We start from the raw sequence: 21,506 nt of genomic DNA on the forward strand, positions 1-21,506 counted from the left end.
TTCTGATATGCTTTTCTGATTGAAAGTCTGCCTCTAAGGCCAGCACTCTAAAGTCATCCTTTCATTATTGCAGATGATATTAGTATTTGGCATATACTACTTAAGGAAGCAGCCAAATGAGGACCTGTAAGGTGTTTGTTTCTCAAACTACAGATTCTGATGTATAAATCTTCTTGTGCAGTTGTTCACCTGGGCCTTCCGCTTCTTCTTCTGTCCTGGTCAGATTCAGTTTGCTCTCTTCTCTCAAGACATTAATGAACTCCTTTGTATGATATTTTCAGTTTCTTGGCAATCTGTCACATGAAATTACCTTCATTTTGAAAAAAAACAATAGACTGATGTTTGTTCTTGAGAGAGCTCTTTTGTTTTCGATCATTTATGAGCCCACAATTGAATATTAGGAATGCAAGCTCTGTGCAACCCCAGGAAAGATCATTTACTTTTTTTATTGAGCAGAACAACGGGTATCAGCTATGCTAACACAATTACAAAGGTTTCTCTAATAACTAATTCGCATTTAAACTTGATAAATTAAGCATGAGTTAAGAGAGTTTACCATTAGAGCACTGGGATTATTGGTGCTGAAAAGGGGACTTTGTAGTTATATGTTAATAATTAATAATTTCAAATAGTAATAGCCATTTTCAACATAAGAATGCATCGGCTGTATTTTAAAATCAATTAAATGATACCTTGGTTAAAAAAAGTACTAAAGTCTAACAAAAACATGAACATTTCTGCCAGATTCCAAAATTTGTATACTGAAGGTCTAAGATTATCATCTAAGAAAATTTTTTTTTTTTTTTTTTAAGACTCCAGGCAAGGAAGGTTGAAGCAGCTTCCCACTCACTATGTAAAGGGCTTTGAGTAGTGATAAAAGTGCTATATAAATGTATAGAATTATTATTATTATTCACTGAAGTGGTATTCAAATTATGGTACATAGATTGGTTGGCCATCAAAAGCAGAATAAAGTGGAGGTAAATGGTGATGAGACAACCCTGTTACTGAAAAATGAAAAAGGATTTGTTTACTATTCCAAAGGAAAACTGGAGTCATCTGGTGATGGATCAGCCTCTGGATAAGTCAAATTTGTGGGGACATTTAAGTCCAGAGAAGATCTTCCAAAAGGAAACCTGACTGATGGAGTCAAAGTCATCTGTCATGCCACTGTAGGTTATGTACAGCATTTGTTGTTACTCTTGATATTTTTCTTATATTTGCCACGCTACAAAAATGATATCTGTGGTGCCTAGCAATTGTCAGAAACTTTCTGGGACTTTCAAGGGCAAGCAGACACATTACAGCACCCAGGCTCTGTGAAGTGGTTTGGTGGATGCAGCACAGAAAGCCAAGTCCATCCATCCATTTTCCAACCCGCTGAATCCGAACACAGGGTCACGGGGGTCTGCTGGAGCCAATCCCAGCCAACACAGGGCACAAGGCAGGAACCAATCCCGGGCATGGTGCTAACCCACCGCAGGACACACACAAACACACCCACACACCAAGCATACACTAGGGCCAATTTAGAATCGCCAATCCACCTAACCTGCATGTCTTTGGACTGTGGGAGGAAACCGGAGCGCCCGGAGGAAACCCACGCAGACACGGGGAGACCATGCAAACTCCACGCAGGGAGGACCCGGGAAGCGAACCCGGGTCCCCAGGTCTCCCAACTGCGAGGCAGCAGAGCTACCCACTGCGCCACCGTGCCGCCCAGAAAGCCAAGTTCTTGATGTAATTGTAATAGTATCCAAAATATCTGCTATAGAAAATCGTTTTGTTGCTTAGGTAAATCCTCACATTGGTTAACATTATTTGAATCAAACTTTGGAACCAGGATAAAAGGTACCTTAATGCAGAATAACTGAGAATGACAAACTAAAAATGTAACATGTTACATTTGGTAAAAAATGTTGTATAGACATTTCCAATGTGCCCCTACTGTTGACCAGTGAATACAGAGTTAGTGAAGAAAACACAATAGGTTTACTTCCTGAATAAGTAATCATACTTCTAATAAATTATTTTTTATCTTACTTTAATATTTTTAGTACTGGCTAAACCACTCAGACAAGATTAGCAGTTAGACAGATTTTCATTCACATTTTACATAAATCTATGAAATGGTTAGAACAGTTAATTTACATGCTGTCTGCAAATGGAATAAAACGTTAAAAAATTAAAGGTGCAGCCGTTTATGCCCTTTTCCTTTTCAAAACTGGCATTATAGCCTCATACTGTATGCTATGTAAGAGCAAAATTGATGTTATATTTGAAAACATTAATAGTTGTTACTTCTCAAATTTTGCTCTACACAATATTTTTATTGAATGGTGACATTTTTGTACGTACAGTATTAATAAGTCCTTTAAGGGTTTTGAAGATTCAGAATTTGATTTAGAACTTACTTTTTATTTTTGATGTCATACTGTGAGGATTATTATTCTTTATAATAATCTTTTATTATTGCACTTCCATTTTAAGTTATATAGGCTATTTAGTTAATGGCAACCACATCCCTTTGCCATCTCCAGAAGTGGTGACGCATGACATTCTCTGCGATGGTATATTGCGGTGCAGTACTCGTAATTCTAGGTTCAATAAAAATTTTTCACCACATACTGAAAACAAGTTTGGCTTGAGTTTTCCTTTTTGGATCCTTTCCTTTTTTGCACATTTGAGCACGAGATGCGCAATGCCTTCTACACACTAAGAAACATTGGAGTCATAGACATAAACTACATGTTATATATACTACATGTTAAATATATTGTAAACATCAAGGATTCCCCTTCGCTACATATTCAGGGGGAGCAGCCATGAACTGTGCAATACCTCCCCCTGGATGCTAGATGGCCGCCCCCCCCATCCCCAAACCCCCACCCCATGGGTTGGAGCGGTGCCTCGGTTTCCCGTAGGGCTACATGGGAATTGGAGTTGGGTGCAGCCCTGTTGGGTCCCACAGGGGGGTGCTGCAGCTGGGACTCCTGAGCCCATATGGGCAGGGAAGTGCAGCCGGAACTCGGCAGTCAACCACCTGAAGCACTACCGGGTGAACTATAAAAGGGGCCAGCAGCCACCCCTCAATGGCCAAAATCGGTAGAGGGAAGGACAAAGCTTGTCGGGAGGAGTGGTGGTGCCAAGAAGAGTGTGTTGTGGTGACTTCCTTTATTTGTGTGGTCTGTTTTGGGACTGTGTTGTGCCTGAGGGACTCGGGAAAGACGTGCCCCACAGGTGAAGAAAAATTAAAGTTCTTTTGTTTATTTTAACTTGCCTCCGGTGTGAGTCTGTGTCAGGTCAGGCGCCTATATAGTGCTTGGTTGCTATATATATATATGCATACACACATAGATAGACAGACAGACAAAATCTTAAGAGGGCTTCTGCTTCTTTGATGAGGGAAACAATACATATGACACTAACAAACAATAACTAAACCTTTTAACCATGATATAACGCATACTATATGAATTCCTTTTGTTTCCACATGATTGGACATTTGGACAAGCAGCCATGTCTAATAAACTGGACATTAAGTGCATACCTACTAGATTTCAGCATTAAAAATTATTAAAGTATTCAAACACTTTATAACAGGTAATGTATTAAATAGCTTTCTAATAGTTGTAAGTGGAGGTCAATGAAACAAATTATTAATATTTATTTTACCTTATGCTATTAAAAGAGCTCAAAGTTACATGTTTAAAAGCTTATTTCAATAAAGGAAAAAGTTGTAAATCTGAAATTATCTGCTTTTGTTTCTACCTGAATTTACACTGAGAGGACAAATAAACACTTCCCAGCAGTTTGCCAGTCTTGGTGGAATACCGATGAAGCCAGTTGTTGGTTGTAAGCGCAAGAAGGCAAGATTCACTGTCGGCTGGTGTGGACAAGGTTTCACCCTTTAAAATAAATAAATAAATAAATAAATAAATAAATACTGTATCACACTTCCAATAAATTCAAACTATCCCTTCACTATGTTTTTAAAGTAGCAAAACAAAGTAATGGCTCATCCACCTATAGAATATAAACAAAACTGAAAAAAGACAATTAAGCCCAAACTTAATCAATTCTTATTTATCTAACAAGTCCAAAACTGTACTAAACTCAGGTCTGAAAGTTGCCCAAGATGCTGCTTTTAACCCACCACATAAAAAGCTACAGTACTTGTTTTATTCAGTTATACTAGCAGGCTGGTATTACTTTCACTGCCTTTAGTACTAGGTAGTGTTGTACCGTGTTAACCATTATGAATGTAGTGAAAAGTCAAGCAAAATGACACTTTTTATTCGCTAACTAAAAAGATTACAATATGCAAGGTTTTGAGGCAACTCAGGCCCCTTCTTCAGGCAAGATGTATGCCTGAAGAAGGGGCCTGAGTTGCCTCGAAAGCTTGCATATTGTAACCTTTTTAGTTAGCGAATAAAAGGTGTCATTTTGCTTGACTTCACTGCCTTGAAAGATATTCTACAGCATGAATAAAGTAGTGTCACCTAGGGTTTTACTCCTCTGATTATATTTCACACTACGTTAACATTACAAGCCTCATTGCTCAATTCTGATTTTTTGCTACAATTGGATTTGCCTGTTTTGATGATTCACATAAGTTACAAGTGATCTGTATCTAACTGTAATGTGAACACATCTGTCCTCCAAAATGGCACGCATGTCCACATTGATACGTTTATTCACAAGTCATCTGCCTCACCATCAATAAAAAAACTTCACATTTGTGAGACAATTCATGGTATTAAAACTAACAAAATGGACATGTTAATAGCTAGTGTATGCATCACATTTTGCTCTGCAGGACAGCAACTGTCAGTTGTACATGATTAGGTCAAAAAGGCGTAAAAAAAGCAGCTAGCTGTTACTATTTTTGCAGCTATTACTGTCACTGCTGCACCAAGAGATGTGGGGGTATGAGAAAGGAGCCAGTAATAGTGAGATTGTGACTGTTGTAGCTCTTCTCCATTGTTGTTTTGCCCCACTTCTGGTGCTGGCTGATGATGATGAAGTATAGGAAAAAAAAAAAACACATGAATTCCGATCTATTCTCATTCATGTTGCACGACCACAAATCAGAGATGTATGTGATCTAGGATCACATATGATAGTGACTCAAATCTAACTTGAAACAGATCGGATTTCTGTGTCCACACAGCCCTGAAAACATCAGACTTGTGTCACATTAAGGTAAAAAAGAAAAATTGGATTTGAATCAATTCAGCCTGCTGATATGAACGCAGTCTATGACTGAATAATGTCTGTCATTTTTCATCTTTATTATTCTTAAATCTCAATGCTGTCAATATACTCTACTTTATTGCATTTACATACATCCTCTTCTTTCCTATCCTCTTTTCAGTTACAAGACCTTCTATAACATGATGGTGCGCCAACGAGTCACAGACTTAGACATGCTCTGAACTCTCCCTTTATATAGCTAGCAATCAAAATTCTAAACGCCATAAACTTCAATAACAAATGGAGCCAACAAAAAACAATAAACTTGGGATGCTCCGATTGATTGGCTGGCCATCTAAATCACACAAAAAAAAATGCTTTTCTAAGCTTTACAGTAATTTAGTTGCCGCATCCCTGTATGTGTGGTATTATGGTAGTTAAGCCAGCTAGCTGTTTTTTTTTGGCAGGAAGCTTCCTGCAGTGTAAACAAAGAAGAGCAAATCAAGGCTTGTTTTACCAGAGAGTGAGAGACAACTGGAATATTAGCTTTTACATTAAAGAACGTGCAGTAATAAACTGAGGAAAAGGAACTGGAAAAGTCATCCTGTGAATTTAGACAAATGTCAAGAAAAGCTACTTTAATGAATTCAGACCTTTTTATTTTGGTCTTTAAATTAAAACAGACCATTTGAGTCTGGACAGTGAGCTTGTTTTAAGTGCAGCAGCTTAGATTTGTAATTGGAAAAAGAAAAGATAAAGATGAATTTGAAATTGATACTTACAGACCCCCATGACCCTGTGTTAGGATATAGCGGGACTGACTGACTTAGTAAACAACAGTCTTGTTAGCTTAGCAGCAAAACGTATCTTTTACTTAAAACACATTCAGCATGTTAGTCATTTGTCTTATTGATAAACAACTTATGAACATTTGATACATTTGTGTCTTTTTTAAAGATTTGTACTGTGTTTATTATTTGGTGTTGTGTGTCATACAGCATACGTTTTGGAAAGAAACAAGTACTACATAATTAAAGTGGTAACCCATATTTATAATTGCATCTCAGGAATTATGAATGTCTAGCTAATACACTGAAGAAAAAAAACACTCCTGTAAAATATAGTAAATGTATATTTTAACAGCAAAAAAAGCTATAGTGAAATTAATGATTAAAAATGACTAAAACCTATAAGTGCATGCATATTTATATTTAAGTAGTGTTTAATTGCCAATATCAATTAATTGACTGTGTGAGTATACAGTATATCATTTTTTGTTGTTAGAGAAATTATGAAAATTCTTTTTTTTAAATAAGTCTTGTTCAGATAGGGGGGCGGCACGGTGGCACTGTGGGTAGCGCTGCTGCCTTGCAGTTAGGAGACCAGGGTTCGCTTCCCAGGTCCTCCCTGCGTGGAGTTTGCATGTTCTCCCCGTGTCTGTGTGGGTTTCCTCCGGGTGCTCCGGTTTCCTCCCACAGTCCAAACTCATGCAGGATAGGTGCATTGGTGATTCTAAATTGTCCCTAGTGTGTGCTTGGTGTGTGTGTGTGTCTGTGTGCCCTGTGGTAGGCTGGCGCCCTGCCCGGGGTTTGTTTCCTGCCTTGCGCCCTGTGTTGGCTGGGATTGGCTCCAGCAGACCCCCGTGACCCTGTAGTTATGATATAGCGGGTTGGATAATGGATGGATGTTCAGACAGGTACATTACAGAAAAAATTAAACAATATGACAGCTTGTAATTATCGTTTAGTTATTTTCTTTTCTTTTATGACATACATGTTATGGATAAATATTTTTGTACATACTTTATTAAAGTATGCATTTTTAGGAAATGTTATTTATTTTAGTAATTTTATGATCACTGAACAATAAGCCTACAGAATTTATTTTGTTAATAAATAGTGAACAGTTAACACCTAAGGTCTATAGTTTAATTATAAAAATACACTTCAATGTAGGAAATAATGCTTCTATGTATCTAGTTATGCAGGACCTTAGTATAAAACATTTTTTAAAGGGATAAAAAAAAAATTGGTGCTGGAATCAAGTCAATCAAGTTAACATAAAATCTGTGATCAGTACTGGGGTTAAAAAAACCTAATCAGAGCATCACTACTGGGGAGGAAGAGTGAAATAGAGGTAGAGGCAAGGGTGTTGCTTCACAATGGGGTTAAAGGAGAGTGAAGTAGAGGAGTAAGTGGCATTTTCTGGGTTCAATTAAAAAAAGGCTGGGACCAGTGGTGTTAAAGTATGGGCCAGAAGGAGACACAGTGTGAGAAACGTTCTCATTAAAGAATCGGAATTAGAATATCTTTATTGTCATTGTAACAAATACAACGAAATTAGGTGCAGTCCCTTTGGTGTCAAAGTATAAATAAAATATAATAAATAAAAAAAATGATAAGAATGGATAAGAAGAAATAAGGTAGCACACAAACATTCAACATAAGACCTTAAAGGGAACCGACAACAGCAGTGCAGTTCTGTTAATGCACTCCCGACATCCAGAACAGTGATGGAGACTTTACTTAGTTCACTGCTTTATATCTTTCCTGCACCATTCATACTTCTCCCTCCTTTTGAAACCCCCATCTTAATAAACTGTTCTTTTCTTGATTAATCACATTCTCTGATACGTGTCTTCCTTTCCTTTACCCACAAAGAAAGCCACTACAGTCAAATACAGTGAACAATGACTGTCAGTGTTCTCAAAGAACCCTTTAACATTAGTTTCATATACAGATTACATTACTATATAAATTAAGAAGGATCACATTTCCACCTGGCATTAAAATGCTTTGTTTCTCTGTACCGCTCAGCACAACTCATCTACTAACCTGTTGTTGGAATGGGAAAGGGGCATGTTAAGAAATTGTGAAAAGAAAATGACATACCATACTGCAGTAAACAAATGTTGTGTTTTACAATACAAAGACATGATGGTCTCATGAAGGAGATGCAGTTCGATACACATTGCTGTTGCCAAGCCGCTCACTTTTTAAAGCTGCACAGGTATCAAGACTAGCCAACTTTCCACCACCTTCTCATATCCCCACACGATGCTATTGTCTTTTCCGCTGACTTGATTATTGTACATTGAGAGAAACTTGTGTTAAATGTGCTATTGCTGATGGAAATCCTGATAGTTTTGTTGCATGTATCTTGGATTTCCTGGAAATGTGGACGGTAATATGATCATTTTGCCTACACGTACGTCTGATAGTTCCACGCACAGATCTTGTTGATGTAATCTGAGATAGTTGAGACACGCGCCCTCTGTTTTAACATACGCATCTACGATGTACTGTTGGAATAGTTTGCCACTGGAGTGCAAAATACATGAATGTATTTGAATGTAATGAATGTATTCCTCATTGCTAATCTGTACGCGTAAAATTGGCATTGAGTAAGCGTTATTTGCTTGGCGCATCTTTTATCAGGAACATGTTGTAAATCTTTGTGCCAGCCAATATCTCCATAAGGGAATAAAAGTGGGTAAACCATAGACTCGCAATTCATATTGAGCGTGGAAATCTGTTTACAGGAGTTGCCTATAGGATAGATGCAAATGTCCCTTTCAGCAGGCGTTTCGCCATCTTCTCTGACGAAAATCGCTGCAATGTCGGTGGATTGTATCGTCGTAAGTCCTGCCCAGGGTTTTCCTTGAAAACCATTCGTGCAGATGCTGTTGGATTGGACTGAGCGATTTTATGCATGTGTTTGTATGATTTAGCTAAGGGGTTGATGGTTCTGAGCATGGAATCTAGCTGGGGAAGCACATTTTCGCTGCATGCAGAGTTTGCTTTATTTTGTAAGCGTACTTCAGTAGTTTGCACTGTGTCAAAAACATACAACTGTCCATATCCTGGAGAGGTAGAAGTGTTAACATATAGTGGAGAAATTTGGTGATAAATTTGCCGTGTATTTTAAAACAGTATGGTCCGTGGCCAGGGGGTTGAGTTATCTATGCACCCATGGAAGCAAACGCTAGAGAAGAGTTGTATTCACGATAATTTTTAGCTTCTGATGCTGTGTAAAAAGCTGTTGTAAATTCACAGGTGGCACCCGCAAAGGTGGTAAATCTACTTTACTATTGTGGCAGCATCTCGAGTACTTGTTGGATGTATTACGCTCAGCAGGCCAGTATACTGCATGACATGGAAGAGGACGAATAGGAATCGAGAATTGCCATGTCGGCTGCGTGTGGGCGGGACCGGTTTTGAAGTGGAAGCAGGACGAACCAGAACAGAAATATATATAAGAGATATATATAGATTTAAAAATACAGGCAGTGTAATAATACCAGCAAAAAAAAGAGAATTTGTTAATACATTTAAATTAAAAAATAAGCACCTTTGTCAAGACAACAGCAAAAGTACAAGAGGGTAAATAATATTATGTGGCCTGTGTAGGGGGACCCTAACATATCTACGTGGTATGCTGGGGAACCTTAAAGAAATAAAGTTTGACAAACACTGGTTTAAGAAATCTGGAGAGTTATAGAAAGTAGTCATAATTTTCTACATGTCCATTAATGTAATTGTTCTGACCTTCTCCATCATAGTGTGGCAAAGAAAAGTCCTGCTAGGAACAGGAAGAAGCTAGACAGATGGTGGTGTATGCCACTTCTAAAATCATTGGTTGCCACCTAGCCATCTGGAGTTCACTCTGTTTTTCATGAATGAAATATAAAGCCATTAAGAAGTTATCTTAATCAACACACATCACTCATCAGCCGTTCACTCTTCAGTGAAGACCAGGAATATTTAATTGAATAATTATGTTGAAGTATGTTTTTATTAAATTAGTTGCTTGGAAGGAGATGGGATAACTATAATCCTTACACTGCATATTTAAATGAATATTTAATTTGTATAAGCTTCTGTTATAGAAATAAAGTCAAGTAAAAGTACATTATAGGGGTGAGAACTGTGTTAATGCAAATACTCAGGCACTGATGTCACTTTTAGAGTAGGTTCCTGCTTTGCACATGCTCTTATGTCTCTGAAATAGATTAAGCATATATGAAAATGAAGCAGAAAAAGATAAATAAAATAAAACTATTAAAATAATTGTTATTACAATATGTTACATCAGCAGGGGGTGCTGTTTAGTTGCAGGTAAAGGATTACATACATTGTGCCGCAATTGGCTGAAGCAACATATCTACAGTATGTATCTATTTATTCATCCATGCATTTTTAAATAAAGTAATAATGTCTGTTCCCAATCCATCCCAGGCATGTGCACATACCTACTATTATCAATTTATCTATACTACACTTTTGTGGATTCTAGAAGGAAAATGGGAACTTTACATGTGACTCAGCATGAATTAAACACTGGTCTGTGGATGTCCACCACTGTGGGATGATATGAGTAGCATGGTGCATCAATCAGCACTATTCAGAAGATGATTTATTATATAGGGTGAGCCAAAATGAAGTGCCACATTTCAAATGTTTATTGTACAAAAACGCTAAATGATAAAATAAATTTCATTACAACACAAGAAAGGGTATACAAAATCGATTTTTTTCACTGTGTTTTAAACATGATGTCTTTAAGGTAGTGGCCATCATTAGCGATACACTCTTTGAGACGATTTCTGAACGCTCGCATGACTCGTTCAGCCATTTCAAGGGGAATAGCGGCAATTTCGTGTTGAATAGTGTCCTTTTTGAAGTCGGTGTGTGTATACATTCAACTTGAGATAGCCTCAAGTCAAGTCAAGTCGGGGAGCATGCACTGGTGCAGTGCGTTGCCACACCCACTATATGACGAAACAACTCGGGATCCCGGTACATACAAGAATTGAACAGAGTAGGAGCAAGAACACACCCCTGACATACCCCAGAATCAACTGGGAAAAACACAGAGGTTCTGCCTCCACTCTGCACAGCACTCACAGTACCAGTGTATCCAGCAACCTCGAGGGGATCCCTCGAACCCTCAGGATGTCCCACAGGGCAGCTCGATCAACTGAGTGGAACGCTTTACGAAAATCGACAAAAGCTACAAAGAAACTCTGCCAATATTCACATTTGCACTCCATGAGAACCCTCAGTGCCAGGATGCGGTCGATGGCAGACTTCTTAGGCGTAAAACCAGACTGTTCTGGTCGCTGGTAGGTGAGCAAGTGATCATGGATCCTATTGAGAACGACCTTAGCAAGGACCTTACCCGGCACCAAGAGCAGTGTTATCCCCCTGTAGTTTCCATAATCCAGGCAATTACCTTTCCCTTTCTAGATAGGGACGACAAGTCCCGTTTTCCAGTCAGTTGGGATGATGCCAGTCTCCCAAATGGAAGCAAAGATTGCTTACAATGGCAGGAGGACATCCTTACCACCAGCCTGGAGAAATTCACCCCCGGATACCACAGATCCCTGAAGCCTTTCCTCCCCTCAACTGGTTCTCCACCTGTGTAATCTCAGTGAGATTGGGTGGTTCACAGCTAATTAGAGGATCAGCCTCAAGAACCGTGATCCCAGAGATATCCAATGTCCTAGCTGGAGAATCAACTTTGGACAACTGTTCAAAGTAGCCAGCCCAGAGGGTCACAACTGCAGTGTCATCCGTAAGGACCGTTCCATCAGCTGCCCTGACTGCGACTCTCCGAAGAACAGATTTGGATGTGCGTAATGCTTCGATTCCTCTGTAAGCAGGACGTGGGTCGCTAGACCACAGATGGTGTGTCACTTGCTCACAGATTCCTCTAAGAAACACCTCTTTATCTGCCCACAGAGTCCTCGCAGCTGTCCTGTTCCCGGTACAGACCAGAGTTGCCATTGAGCCGTGCGCTGCGACTCCCATCGATGATATCCAGGGTGCCCTGTGAGATCAAACACCTCCTTGTGGGAACACTGGTAACACCAGCACAACCCTCAGCAACCTTCAGGGTCTTGTCATAGAAGGTCTCCCACATCATATCACAAGAAGAAATTGCATGGAGCGAGATCAGATGAACGTGAAGGCCACTCAACATGGCTGCGCAGGGAAATCAGCTATCCTGCAAAACTTGCATGGATCTCCGTGCAGGCCGTATGAGCTGTTACTCCATCCTGTTGAAACCAGGCATCCACCATATCCATTTCTTCTAGTTGGGGCCGCAAAAAGTTCTGTAGCATTTCAATGTACTGAAGTGACAGTGACCGTTGCTACATTCTCCTCAAAAAAGTAAGGGCCTACAATGCCAAATTATGCAACGGCGCACCAAAGTGTAACATGCTCACTGTGCAGGGGTCTCTGACAAAGTTCATGAGGGTTGGTTTTAGCCCATGAGCGAAAATTTTGCTTATTTACACAACCATTCAAATGGAAAAGTGCCTCATCTGTGCATATGACGATGGTATCTTGAGGAATGGTTTGCAGAATTATCGCGCACAACTCTCTACGGCTCTCCCAGTGAGTTTTTGCACTATCATCATTTTGTATAGATGGAAATTAAGGGCCTAATGCAAAATCCTCCTCAAAGACGTGTTGGAAATGAGTAAGGCAGAACGATGATTGTGTGCTGAACATCTAGGAGACTGCAAAATGGATGCCCTTACAGCTTGGATGTTTTCAGGTGTTCGTACAGTCGAGGACAGCCTGGAGATTTTCTGTTCAATGTTGTACCTATCTGTCTAAATTTAGCCACCCACTGAAGAATTGTTTTCTGATTTGGGACGTCACCTTTAGGAGGAATGCTGAAGTGTGTTCTGAAGGTGCACTGCTTAGTGATGATGGATTTGTTGTTTTTAAAGAACGCTTCAACAGCAAAAGCACGGAGCGCACTGGACCAAGGCATTTTGCCGACTGAAAACTTCAAGGGATCGCCTATCAAATCCCCCCAGATCCCCCCCAACTTGGCTGCATCTACCTTGTGCAATGACCTTGAGAAATGTGATACTTTATTTTGGCTCACCCTGTATATAGTGTACATAAATACATACATACATACATACATACATATATATACATATGCGCACATATAAACACACACACACATACATATATCTCATTATTATAAAAAAAATCTTGGAAAGAGACGTGATTTTCTCGGAGAGATACTTATACATCCAGCGAGAAAGAGATTTAACCATGCCCAGGGCTGGAAATAAAGGACATAGAGTAGACGACAAAGTAGAATGTCGTAAAGAATTCAAAAATGTTGGCGCAGTACATATGCAGAACAGGTTAGAGATAATGGAAGTACGAAAATTCGAAAGTCTCAAAAAAAAGGATAGGAAAGATTGCATTAGCTTAAACAAACAGAAATTATTATCTGGTGAAATAATGGAACAGCGAAAAGAGATTGAATGCATTGCTCAGATTTAAACTTTAAATCAGAGACTTGCAGATCGTCTAATTCGTGTTGCCATCCTCTTTAATAAAATCCCTGTGTGCGTCCATGTGTCTGTGTGTGTGTGTCTTCTGGTGAAGTGCGCATGCGCGGGGCAGTCTTTAATAAAGGACATCATTGCTGGGGAGGGTGCTGATTGGGTACTCGCGGACGTGCACATAAAATCCATTGTTGGGGAGACGCCACACATACAATAATCAGCTGCACGCCAGCACAGATTAAAATACTTGTTGTGGAACTGCACAGTACTTGCTGGAGAGACGCCACAGCCACGATTATCAGCTGCACGCCACACATTACATCAGTTCCTAGGGAGACTCTGCTAATTGCCCACTGTTGTGACAGAAAATTAAACGCATAGTACGGACAAGGCGGAAGTACAGGGAAGGGCGGAATGAGTGGCAGAGTCACCGGCCTCTAGCAGATGCTTCAAAGGCCGCCTGACGCGTCACACAAGACAGAGAGGGTGGGACCTATAAAATATTGCGTGGCCGATCCAATCGGATTTCGGTACATCAGGTAACATCTAAATCATAAGGCACGAAAAATCCAATCGGGTACTGAGACGCGGAGACCAGCTTCCCCAAAGAGGAGGGATTAGTGTTTGTTCTGCAAGTGTTCACTCTGAGGATGTCAGATTTGCGATTAAGAAGCTTGGCCCGGTAAAGTGTAAAGTGTCAGTCGTTGAAGGGGTTTTCCTAAATATACGAATTTTCATGATATTACAATAGGATGACTTTTAAAAGTAGATTTATTTTCGCCCACATAAAATCCGATGCTGGGGAGATGCTACATGTATAATAATCAGCTGCACGCCAGCACAGATTAAAATACTTGCTGGGGAACTGCACAGTACTTGCTGGAGAGATGCCACAGCAAGCTAAAATAAAGAGAGGCAGGTTAGGAGATCTTCAAACAGACACAACACATCAATCAACAGCCACACAGGAGAGGATAAATGTAATATTAATTATACTTACTGTATTGTCATATACGTTTCTATTTTATTTTTATTATTATTTTAATTTAGGCTTCTTGCAAAAATATTTTTGACAAAAAAAAATTAAGACAAGAAACAGAATGAGGTCAAGGTCCCTTGCCATTTAATAGACTGTTCCTACTAATGTTTATGCACTACTGTTCTAGCGCCCGTTATTGTAACGGGCTTAATGTCTAGTCAGGGAATAAAAAGAGTAGTGTTTCTTCCCAATGAAGAGGCGTATCTGCGAGAATTAAAAGATTCCAAAAACGTTAGCGCAATACACTTGCAGAGCTGGTTAGAGATAATGGAAGTACGAAAATTCTCAAAAAAAGGATAGTAAAGATCGCATTAGCGCAAACAAACAAATTATTACTCTGTGGAATAACGGAACAGCGAAAAGAGATTGATTATATGGTTTGGATTTAAACTTTAAGTTGGAGACTTGTAGATCGTCTAATTCATGTTGCCAGCAAGAATTAACAGATTCCAAAAATGTTGGGGCGGTATGAAGTCCTGTGAGAAGGAGACTTTTAACATGAGATTCTTTCAAGTCATGCCCTACTTACAACTATTTTCAAACAAGACCACGATCATCTAACCTCAGTCGTGTGAATGCTTTTGTCAGACACACTTCCTACGCTCTCAGATCTTATAAATTTTATTAGGACAATAATTGTATACGTTCTAGATGACACGTCAATGACAAAGCGAAGAAGGAAGAGCATGGACAAACATTTGAAAAAGTCGTTTTATTTATTAGAGAGAAAGAAACGATATTCACTCACAGGCAGTTATATGTTGTGTTGTCACGATTTAAGTCCAAACACAGAATCAAAATTCAATGCAATCTTGAAGAAAAGTTAATTCCAAATATTGTTTTTACTAAAGTTTTAAAGTAAAAGTGAAAATAATGCATATGTAACAATTCCAATGAAAATAACATCTCTTTAAATTGTATATCTGGTAAACCAAACCCAGGGGTGTGCGAGCGAAGTGAGCAGGCGGCAGAGCCCCCTAGTAGGCTAAATAACTGGAATTACCTGCCGGACCACGGGTTGCCGCTGTCTTCTAATACTTTCTCTCTTTCTACATGTGCAGACCACCTGAAGGAACCCCCACTAATGACATCACTTTCGGTTTCGGCTCCCCTGCTCCTGCCCCTTCCTGTTATTCTGCTACATAACCACCATTTTGTTCTATTGTATACAGTTCATTCATGAGACCATTTTGTTTTGCTTTTTCCAACTGTTTTCCAAGTATAGAGGGTTAACACGGTGGTATGTCCCAAAATCTCTATGTTGGTTTGCTTCTGTTTATGTCACAGTGGCGTAGTCAGCAGGATTATTGCTGAAGGTGTTGAAGCAGCAAGACCTGAATGCTATTATCACCACCATGGCCACAGTACTCCAGTCCCTCCTGGACCAGGTGAGGGAATACAGGACACAGCTCATCTAGTCTGTAGTGTCGAATAAAGCCCATACAACTCTCCGCTAGGACCAGTCACAGGCACCATTCCAGGTATTGATACCTTTACAAAATGATAACACAGAGTCATATTTTGTTATTTTTGAACGTACAGCCATCAGCATAACTGGGAGCGAGCAGGATGGGCTAATATACTGCCGTGAAGCACAGTGGAATTATTCTGATCTTGAGGAGCAGGCTGCTGCTAATTATAACATTTAATGGCAGTGGTCCTTAAAAGGTAAGGCGTCTCCCCAGACCAGCAGGCGAGAATTATCCAGGAGTGGAAATTTGACCCAGAGAGGCACCCACGCTCCCAGGCGATGACTCTAAAGTCATGGACCAGATCGCCTGCTATATTCTGGTGAATGCCCTTCCCGAATTCCTTGCTCAGCTGGTCTGGAGACAAGATTATATAAAACTATGGAAGCCTTAATTGAGACCATCGAGTGATATAAGGTGGCCTCACAAACCAAGCGCGCAGAACAGTCTGCTCTCCATGCCCGGTTGGGTTGTGTTGCTCACCATGAGCCTTCCCGCCATGACAGAGAGCACATGATGAAAGCCAAGGAAAAGCGCATGTTCTCCCTGCGCTGTTTCAAGTGCAGAGAGGCAGGGCATACCATCCCAACATGCCCACAGCTTAGTAAGCCCATGGACTACAGCTGGGCAAAGGGAGGAAGGTACTGTGCAGTTGCTAAAACCTTGACTTTTTGTACAGGAGTGGTGCTTGTAAATGGGCACAAGGTTACTGCATTAATTTATTCTGGCAGCAATATTTCCATTTTCACTTGTCGATACTCAATGGACACTCAATGGTATATATCCACCTCATGCATTATCAATTATCAATTACGGAAGGACCATAAGGGCACTATGAGTTGTGGTCCTCCAGAATCCACCATATGCAGTAATACTAGGGCGAGACTGGTTGGAAATTAAAAACAGCACTGCACAATCCACACCTGCAAAACCTTTGGGCCTTGTTATGGACGGGGAGAATCTGTCCCAAGCTATCTCCATGCCTTGTTTACAGTTAAAATTGAGGAGTCATGTACCCACCCAGTGTGACATTGTAGACATCACAGCGTCACTACCGGAGGTATCCTCAGCCGACCTTGGGCTGTCACGACCACAGCAATTGAGGTCGGTCCGGACGCTCTCTCTGTGTTATACTTTCAATTTCACCAAAGTCCGGCTTCCTTTAAACTGAACAATGGGATGATAATTCTCTTATGTTTTCAAAAATGCAGTGGTACTGGTAAACGGCCAACGCATGCAACATCTAATGCCACAATGGCTGCACTTTGTTCTCTATAATGATTTACTTTATCGTGTAGCAGAGCATGAGAGGGAGGTAAGCTCGCTGTTGCTTTTCCTGCAGACTTTCCAGTAGAAGGTCGGTGAGCTAGCTTATGCCCACCTCTTAGGCATCCATTTGGAAACCGACAAAACTCTTGAGCGCATCAAGCTCCGATTTTATTGGCTGGGAATTAATGAAGAGGTCTGTCGCATTTGTGCTTCATGCCTGGAGTGTCAATTGTGACAGATTCCTAGGAGGGACTGTGCTTCTATAATTCCCATTCCCTTGGATGACATTTCCTTCAAGAGAATATCATGGGACCACTTGAACTATTAGTTGGAGGACATAAACAAATTTTAGTCCTAACTGGTTATGCTACCCATTATCCAGAGGCTATCCCATTGCAAACAGCCACTTCCAAGAACATTGCACAGGCATTAGTAGGGGTCTTTGCATGTGATGGCATCCCCAAAGAAGTCTTAACAGACCAAGGGACGCCTTTCACCTCGGAGACGTTCAGAGAAGTTTCCAAATTACTCAAGATCAAGCACTTAAACACTTCAGTATACCATCTTTAAACTGATAGTCTAGTGGAGCAGTTTAACCAGACCATCAAGCAAATAATACGCAAGCTGGTCAGTGAGGATGCGAGGAACTGGGATCAGTTACTCCCCCTCATATTGTTTGCATACTGGGAAGTTCCCCAGGCATCTCCTTTTGAATTACTTTATGAGTGGTGGCCCCAAGGCTTATTGGATATACTAAAGAAAGTTGGGAAGAAAAGGAAGTTTCTTTCACAAATATACTGGAATGTATCATGCAGTTAAGCGATAGATTTGTGAAAATTCAACCCAACCTTTAAAACCTGGCAGGATATAATCAATAACATTTTAGAATAAGCCTTTATATTGAGGAAAAAGGTTATCTGTCCTCTTTTCTACCCTTAAAAAGTTTTACTCTGGCTGTTGGCCTTCCTTTCTTTCTCTTGGGTAAGAGTTGAATTGAATTTAGTTTTGGTAAGTTTGACTTGTTTGTATGGAATGTTACTTGCTTTTAAAAAATTCAATTAAAAAAAATTCAACCCATCCTAAAAGAACATATGGAGAAAGTGCAAACAGCACAGGCCCATTGTTATGACTGCCCAGGAGTTTGCGTCATGGTGCTTGTTCCCACCTCACATTCTAAATTGCTGGCACACTTGCAGGGCCCTTATGAAGTTAAGGAGAGAAAGCGTCTTGTTGACTATTTGGTAAAGCAACCTAATCGTGGGCTAAGAGAACGGGGTTTAACATGTCAACTTGCTGAAACCATGGCAGGAAAGGTAACCAAGCCCTTACTTCTGACAGCCTCATTCCTTCTTTGCTCATATATCAGACCTTAACTTCGGCACCACAAACACACAAGCTATGTTACCCAGTTTCACTCAGGAAATTTTCTAAGAAAATATTACTCATTTATATTGTTGGTTATTCAGATGTATCAGAAGTACTGTGCTCTACTAACTGACTGCTCTTCTGTATTGTATTTTAATTCTATTTTATTTACCAGGGGATAATATTATTACTTCAGTGGAGCTGCTTGCTGTTGAGCAAGCTACATACAATTGTCCATGAGTGAAACATTTCTGCTGAAGATCAATTCTTGTTTTTCCTAGTGACTTGGCTCTCGTTGAATGTCACTACAAAACACAGTTTTACAGGAAAGTGTATAATCAGTAGAAATAATGTGAATTTCGTACATATATAATAATAATTATTATACGTTTATGATTTTCCTCTGTTTACAGTGTTCAACCCAAGCATTTTTTTCATGTTTTCAAATGTTGTATTTTCAAGATTTTTTTTTGCCATACCAATATCCAAACAATAAAGTAAAAAAAAAAAAAAAAAATAAAAAAGTGTTTTCCTTTAACTTATTTCAAAAAGAAATTATGTTAAAAGGGTTCACATTTACATGGCCTATGTAATGAGCTGAAAGTTTTGTCAACTATGAACAGCATGGATTGTGGAAAACATCTACAATAGGGGTTGGGGGGTCCTTTGTGGTGCTGGTGTGAAAGATACAGCAAGCAGAACTCTGTATTAAAGGGCATTCAGTAATGTTACAAAGGTGATTTAGAGTTGATTCTTTCAAAGATAAAAACTGCTAAAAATGTTGACTCTCTTGAGATCAAAGCCTTAATTTAGTAATGGTTCATTATAAGGTGGGTTTGAATAAATGTATACCAAAAAAATTTTTAAACAGTTAATTACTTTGTAGTGCTGCCACATACAAGAATGTGTGATTTCTGCTGTCTGTCTGGTCTGCTTGTGTAGATATTAGGATAGCCCATACATCCTGTGATTGACAGTGGCACCCCGGAAGGCGGCACATCCGGTTTCTTTTTCTGATGGAATCAGCATAAATCGCTCCATTTTTCAAAAGGAAAAGAAGAACAGACATCAAGAGAAAAAATATGAAAAAGACCTAACTAAAGCTCCACAAGACCCGTCTTTAGAGGTGGAGGTCAGCAATTTGCTCTAGGAATGTGAATTCTGCATTCTGTTATAGCTAGCGAACTCAGTTGAGCTCATGAAAACAATGGCGCAGACTGACTGTGAAACATTTTACAGTTAAAATGTCAACTTTTTGGGTTGGCCAGCTTCCTATAATTCTTTCACCTGTTGTTAACAGGAAACTGGAACTTTGGATTTGTGGGTGAACTTTGGAAGGGGGGTTGAGGTTTGATATTTTCCACTGTAAATATTTTTACTTGCAAGTATAGGGGTTATTGTGTGTTGGTGGTGGGGGAAGAAAGTGATTGTTGCTGTTTTTTAATCTTTTTGACTCTCTTTTTTGTATATTTCTCCCTGTGGATGTTGCTTTGTAGCATTTGTTTTCTCACATACTGTATATATTCATTTAACTGTTAGAGCTGATAATTTCAAAAAGGGACTACAACAGGGCTATTCAGGCTGAGATATTACAGTTAGGAAGGTTAACGGAAGCAATTGGCCCATTTCAGCATGTCGGGTCTGAGTCGTTACAACCTTTACTCACTCAAAAGCACCATCCTGTTCTCTTCTTATCACATTCCTAAAAACAGCATCTTCACCAGCTAAAGGAAAAAAAATGTGCTTCATCGTGGCTTTGTGCCATCAGTTAATTTGGAGTGCTTTTTTTCTTCTTCAAAAAGTCCTTAATGCCAATTATTGATTGGTAATGCAAAGTTAATGATATGCAGGTGAACAACAGCATTGGCTTTTTCAAAAACGTAAAGCTATACACCGACACAAAAATCCAGTGCAATCAATTTATTTCAGATTTATTGTCACATATGGTGAACATAGTTAAATGAAGTGCATGTATGGCCAAGCGCATAACACCACCACTGTCCGGCTGCCTGAATCTCACTTCATGTATTATGTCAAATATGACATCACAATAGGTAATGACAAGCAAAACAGCCCAGTTTCCTTCTAAATACATTATATTTTTGTGTGCAAGTCTGCAATAGTGAAACTTAATAAAAACAGGTATATGGGTATGGGAGATTTTTAATTTGTTTGGGTGGGTGTATAAAGAAAGAAAGGTCTTTGCTCTTTGAAAACACTGCATACATTGTTTCTGGCAACATCTTTCTCAGAAAAGTGTCCATCTTAAAGTAAATGGGGCGGGGGGGGAGTGAGTTTTGCAAATGCAACATGTCTGAACACATTCCAAGAGGACACAAAAAAGATAAATGCGGTGATCCAGCTAGACCAGGGGTAGGCAATGTCGGTCCTGGTGAGCCGCAGTGGCTACAGGTTTTCATTCCAACCGAATTGCTTAATTAGAAACCAATTATTACCAATCTCAGACCTTATTTAATTTTATGGCTTGTTAGTCTGTGCAATGTAAGATTCTTATATTGTAGATTTTTTCCTTTCCAAGGATATCATCCAAATGAGTTGAAGCCTAAAACAGATCATTTTCAGTCTGTCACATTTTTCTATTAAGTGTTTTATTAAATCAAACAGTGCATGATGAACACACACAGATGTAATTGGAACAAAACTAGCTGGAGAACTGCTGGATGCTTTGTCTTTTACATCTTATTGCTAATAAAGAGCAATTAAAACACTGAATGCAGCAGTTTAAGATTGAAATAAGCAATTAAGGGTGGAGAACCTTAACAAGCGAGACCACTAAAATGAAGCATCAAAATGTCACTTAAGCAATATGTGCTTCATCAGCAAT

The 21,506-nt window shown here is 39.6% G+C and overlaps 1 protein-coding gene across 1 annotated transcript in view; it reads right to left on the minus strand.

Moving 5' to 3' along the window:
- Nucleotides 1-21,506, minus strand: part of dcaf17 (ddb1 and cul4 associated factor 17) — a 113,020-nt gene that overhangs the window by 47,487 nt on the left and 44,027 nt on the right. The window contains exon 5 of the mRNA XM_028806305.2: nucleotides 3,772-3,908. Coding sequence (XP_028662138.1) covers nucleotides 3,772-3,908 — 137 coding nt within the window. The remainder of the gene's footprint in view (nucleotides 1-3,771; nucleotides 3,909-21,506) is intronic.

Source organism: Erpetoichthys calabaricus, chromosome 8 (genome assembly GCF_900747795.2).
Source record: "Erpetoichthys calabaricus chromosome 8, fErpCal1.3, whole genome shotgun sequence".
Classification (NCBI taxonomy): domain Eukaryota; kingdom Metazoa; phylum Chordata; class Cladistia; order Polypteriformes; family Polypteridae; genus Erpetoichthys; species Erpetoichthys calabaricus.